This window comes from Arachis duranensis, chromosome 10 (genome assembly GCF_000817695.3).
Source record: "Arachis duranensis cultivar V14167 chromosome 10, aradu.V14167.gnm2.J7QH, whole genome shotgun sequence".
Classification (NCBI taxonomy): domain Eukaryota; kingdom Viridiplantae; phylum Streptophyta; class Magnoliopsida; order Fabales; family Fabaceae; genus Arachis; species Arachis duranensis.
Window position 1 is genome coordinate 94,880,027 of NC_029781.3, and position 5,725 is coordinate 94,885,751.

Consider the following 5,725-nt stretch of genomic DNA (forward strand, 5'->3'; position numbering starts at 1 on the left):
TTTCATAAACAATTTGCATTTGTCAGACATAAAATATACCTATTTTGTACAATATATATGTATGATGGAGTTAACACTCAAATTGCCCTGAAATTTGCCAAGAGTCTTAAATTGACCCTTTAAATTTTTAATTGTCTCAATTCAAGGGCCAACTTTAGGCTCGGGAAAAATTCCAGGAGCTAATTTGAGTACTAACTCATGTATGATGATAGTATTATCATTACCATACCAAAGGGTAATTCTGAATGCTCTCAAGCACAAAAATTATATAAAGATAAGAACATTTGTACAATTAAATCAAGGGGGGAAATTGGCATAAATACAGATCTAAAAATATTTCTTGGCCAAGGCTACAGTGCACCAAAATAAGTATGGTGTACAACAGATTATTAGTTAGATCCAATGGTTAACACATCTCTAGACTTGCATATTCACCATTGGATCTAGTGGTACACCATACTTATTTAGGTGTACCACAGACAGGTTACCATGTTCATTTACTCATACTTCGATAATGCTCTAATATCATAGAAGGGTACCAGAACCTTTATAAAATTTGGAACACTTATCAGATTGGAATCCAAAAAGGAAAAGCTGAAAAAAAAAAGGTTACTCTAGCGAATTGATGAGGTCTTCAAAATTGAAAACCAGCCAATCAGCTTTTGTAGCAACAGCTTCTCGAAGTTGAACACCGGCATAGCAAATGAACAAGTCAGCGCCACCTGGTCTACGAGCCTAAACGTGATAAAAAAAAAAATCAAATATTACATTTGATATGAAATAAGAATTAAGCTTGACTATACAAACTGATAAAAGGAAGAGAATATTATCATTACAATTTTATATTTACAGATTAGAAGTTTATGGAGAATTGAAGTCATTCCACCAATGGCACAATGAAATTCACCAAAAATATAACTAGCATGGGTGGGTTCATTTGTGTATCCACACTTCAACATCACGATTGGTTTTTGAGCGAAATGTACAACTTTTTTGGTGTAATAGGAAATTGCAAAGGATATAAACTAGAAACAATTTATCATAAGCAAAAACATTAGTTAATTCAACATATTCTCGAGTCTAATCATGAAAACCATAATTAGAAACAAGGTATTTGATCAAACAAGCAGCAAGTATTACGGAAGGTTTCTTTTCTTACCTCAAGATCAGTTGCACCATCCCCAATCATAGCTAGTGCCTTGTATCCATGAGCCTGATGAAAATATTTTGATCAGATTTTACAAGAAACAAAATAATTGAAATTCACATGCAAGTGCAAGCCTAACCTTCCTCAGTTGTTGTACTGCAGTAGCTTTGCCGCCACTTCTTGAAGTAGGTTCATTTGCATCAAAACCCAGAAACTCTCCAGAGCTTCCGAAAAGTAGTTGATTGGCAAAAATGTTCTCTTTTGGTATCCCGAGAATCGATGCAACAGGCTTCATAAGAAACACAATAATATTTAGAAAGAAAAATATCATTTGCAATTCCTGATTAAATGGAAGAACTAGTTTTTTCTCTGTTATATAGTTTTTATGTTTTTCAATGGAATGCTAGTAATAGTTTTCAAATACTTCATATTTTATTTTCAAATGCAACAGTTAAAGGAAATTTATCCAAGTTCACAATATAATTATAGTACCAATATGGATCAGAAAACCCATGAAAGTACTACTATTTTCCATACATTGATCATTTGACGAAAGCCTCCAGATATCAAATATACATCCATGTGATTGGCCTTCAGCTTCTGGACTAATTCTTGAATGCCAGGGGAAAGCCTGCGTATTAATTAGTAGAATTGTTTCAACAAGGAGAAAAGAGGATACCCAGTTGAACTTTGGTGATGCAGATAAACCTTATCTTTCGTCAAAGTTTAGGCTAGTCATATCAAGGGGTAAATCCATGGTATTTCTTCTTTTTTTTTCCCCTCAATAACATTCATTAAATGGTAAACTATGATTTCAACATAAAGAAATATATATTATTTTTGTTCTAGAATCTAGATACTATGCAGCATTTCCTGTTGAGGCATGAAAATAAAATATATCTTAAAACGGCATCAGATGGAAAAATACATCATTTCTTGGATTGGTTACTGCCATAGTCAAGACCATCCTTGGTTAGAGTGACCATTCTCTCTAGATTATACGTCAGTCTTTAACCCTACACCTTCTCCTGATCTATCTGTCTCAGATGGGCACAGAAAACCGGGTAGTACGTATTTGATACTCTACTCTCTCTGTGTTTAACCCATTTATCAAATGCACTACTACATGTAAACTAATAATTAATAAATATGCCTACTCCTCATCATAATGAAATTCTTTTTTATCCAAAAACTGCAGAGCATTGAAGAAGAAAACGATATTGAGTTAAGGTCTTTTCCATACTAGCATCTTGATAATGTTTCATATAAAATGAATGATTCATTCAATTTGTAAGGCAAAGAATGATTAAGATTATTCAAAGCAAATGAAGATATAGGAAGTTAACTGGTTAAGAATGTAAAATCAGTTCTATCCAATAATTGCCAAAGATGGTTAAGAAAAAGTAGTTAGTAATACCGTGGGGGCCTTTGCTCAAGAAAATTCTGAACCTGAGATAAAGAGGGATTGAACAATTTCAGTCTAGCAGCCAAGGCTTCCTCAAAAGGAACAGAACCCCCCATAGCTCTGCAAAAATTTAACACTTAATCAGAAATCACAAGCAAATACTTCCTTGATACCCTATTTATCTGTTACTGCAACATCTTTGTACCACTTTGAATCCTTTTATTTGGATGCACTGATCCAAAGATGTACCAGAAAGTAACAATGACTAGTAAATGGATTCAGAGAGAGCATAAAATAATCAAAGATGAAATCTTTTAAAAATAACTCTAAACTAAAATAATCCAACCTAGCAGTCCATTCAGCAACGGCCTTTCCAGCACCACAGAACTCAGCAAGCTCGTCAATACCTTCATCCAAGCAGACGGTGCTATCGACATCAAAGCACACAGCACTACACTTTCTCCAAAGATCAAGAGTTTCTACAATTTTTGAGAATCCCATCCACATTATTATGATTGCACAATTCATTAAAGCTAAGAATTTGTACACAGTGATTATAGACACTCAAATCGACATATAGTGATTACAGTTCAAATAAGTATGGACAAATTTCTTGACACTGTTAGAGAAAGCAGTAATGTCAATTCAAGGCCTGCATACGAGATACCTAAACTTATTTGAACAATGACACCTACATTCTCATACTAACTGTGTATTATGTAAATCATAATTCTCAAATAACAGAACTGGAAATCAAATAACATGAATATGCCAATGAGAATATGAAGTATTATGATTATAAATTCATAATATTAGATCCTAATTCTGGAAAAATGGACTGAAAGGATAGTCTTCATCAAATCAGTAACGAATCACCATAACAGAGACATAGCTTATTTGTAACCTTTGGAAGGAATAGTGTTCTCAAAATGGCCCACTTTAGCTCCACCAACAGAGGAAGCAGCAGCTACAACAACCATTGGCGAAGAATGCTTCACGATCTCAACACCAATCCCAGAGGCAATGTTGTTCCTCTTCTTCAGATGCAGCGTCGATGAAGGAACGAAAAGAGATTGGTGTTTTTTGCAACAAAAAACGCAAACTGGGTTGATCCCAGAACTCACCAACCCTTCCATGAAAACCAATTGAAGTACCTCTAACCTGTTTTTAAATCTCAATCAATCAAGTAATAACGGAGAAAATGGAGAATCAAAGAAGGAAGAAGAAGATTATGCACTAGAATATTGGATCCAAGAATGCATGAAGGGTGTTTGAATAAATGCCACTGAGTTAGTTACCTTACCTGCCTGAGGCTTTTTCTTTTTCCCACTAAAATCGAAGCGTTTGGGAGGCACCTTGAAATGGTTGGTGAGGCTCAAGCTTAACCTCTTCCTATTAAGAAAAAACCATCCATAATAATAATAAGAGAAAGGCTAAGCAACTTTTAGTATTTTTTTAATTTTTATTATTATTTTGATTAATATAAATATTAGAGTAATTACCCAAATCAATTTTCAAGGATTTTAAAAGTAGACATTTTAGTCCTTGAAAAAAATTAATACACAGATTAATTTCTAAGGTTTTAGAAGTCCCCAATTTATTTTTCGTCAGAGTAATTACCTAGATAGCTAGATCAGTCCCAAAAATTTTAAAAACAGACATTTTAGTTTCCAAAAAAAATTAATATATAGATCAATTCCAACGTTTTCCTCCTTCAGACATAACAGTCTTCCATAAAAAAATTTATTATTATTAATTGCACAATAATACTTTATCATAAATTTTTTGTATTTTTTGGACATAAATAATGATAAATTTATTCATTAGATTCTTATGTATGTATTTCTGATATAAAAAGTATATATATACACACACATACATAGTCACTCAACAACAACAACAACAACAACAACAACAACGATAATAAATTATTAGAGATTATTCTACGAAAAATTTAAGGTTAAAACTATTTGATATTTTTGTATTTAATATAATCAAAAGAAGTCTTACTTTAAAAAAAAAACATGTTTGTATTAAAAAAAATATTTTAATTTGGATTTCAAAGCATGATATTTACCTTACTTATTTCTAACGAAAAGAGTGTATTAATATACTAGTGTCGTCGTCCACATGGATAAAGCTAAGTTTATAATGATGCTTTGAAATTCAAATTAAAATATTTTTTTAATACAAATATATTTTTTAAAGTAGAACATCTTTTGATTATATTAAATACAAAAATATCAAATAGTTTCAACCTTAAATTTTTTATAGAATAATCTCTATGATTATTATTATTATTATTATTTGTTCGGTGAGTCGCGTACCGGACGATTCAGGACGATTCGGGAAACCGACGTTCCGAGCTCTTAGCAGAGGGGGGTGCCACCTGCAATGACACTCCGACGCTCAAGTCAGTCGAATGTACAGGCGAAAAAGGGGGTAAGGCGGTATGTGACGTATCTTGGGGGAAGGGTAGGTCCTTCCCCATTTATACCGTGTCAGAGGTGGGCCCTGTAAGAACCGCAACTAATCAATGGTTAATTAAGTGATTAATTGCCCAAATTAGATTCCAAAAAGTTAGAGAGAGAATTTGGGGATTTAAAGGTAATTTTTGGACTCAGTGAGTCTTTCTGAGTCAGAAAATGTGCTTTCTACGAAAAACCGTAAAAAAATCACGAACCGGCAGTTGAACCGGTTGAACCGGTTCAAGTTTGCCTGGTACCGCACGAGAAAAGTGAAAACTGTCAAAAAACCTTAGAAAAACATTAGAAATGGAAAATATAATAATTATTATTATTATTATTTTATTTTATTTTTTTAGGATGGAGGACTGTTATATCTGATAGAAAAAAATGTTAGGGATTGATTTGTACATTAATTTTTTTTAGGGACAAAAATATCCGTTTTTTAAATTCTTGGGGACTGATTTGGGTAATTATTCTGCCGGAAAATAAATTAGAGACTGATTTATCTGTTAGAGTAAAACCTTAGAGATTGATCTGTGTATTAATTTTTCTTAGGGACTAAAATGTCCGCTTTTAAAATTCTTATAGAGACTAATTTGGATAATTACTCTAAATATTAAATTATTTTTAATAAATAAATTTTATTAATTTATGTGTTTTAAATTTTCAAAAATTTAGATACAAATTATATTGATTTATATATGC

At 32.3% G+C, this 5,725-nt stretch overlaps 1 protein-coding gene across 2 annotated transcripts; it reads right to left on the bottom strand.

Moving 5' to 3' along the window:
• Positions 1-236: 236 nt before the first annotated feature.
• Positions 237-3,957, bottom strand: LOC107471025 (phosphoserine phosphatase, chloroplastic). 2 transcript variants are annotated; one of them, XM_016090470.3, is made up of 8 exons: positions 3,851-3,957; positions 3,457-3,713; positions 2,899-3,031; positions 2,565-2,672; positions 1,685-1,778; positions 1,287-1,436; positions 1,160-1,213; positions 237-735 (listed from the first exon to the last, which is right to left on the bottom strand). In XM_016090470.3, the coding sequence occupies exons 2-8, from the start codon at positions 3,686-3,688 to the stop codon at positions 610-612; spliced, it is 897 nt and encodes a 298-aa protein (XP_015945956.1). In that variant the 5' UTR covers positions 3,689-3,713; positions 3,851-3,957; the 3' UTR covers positions 237-609. The 2 variants fall into 2 exon arrangements, with proteins under 2 accessions (XP_015945956.1, XP_015945955.1); XM_016090469.3 differs by having other exon boundaries at positions 3,856-3,953.
• Positions 3,958-5,725: the final 1,768 nt, after the last annotated feature.

Bases quoted from the DNA above. Each gene is read 5' to 3' on its own strand.
- LOC107471025 (XM_016090470.3), bottom strand. From the start codon at position 3,688: ATGGAAGGGTTGGTGAGTTCTGGGATCAACCCAGTTTGCGTTTTTTGT. The intron at 3,032-3,456 runs GTTACAAATAAG...CAAAAATTGTAG, and splicing joins GAACACTATTCCTTCCAAAG to AAACTCTTGATCTTTGGAGA. The intron at 1,437-1,684 runs GTATGGAAAATA...TTTCTTATGAAG, and splicing joins GCTTTCGTCAAATGATCAAT to CCTGTTGCATCGATTCTCGG.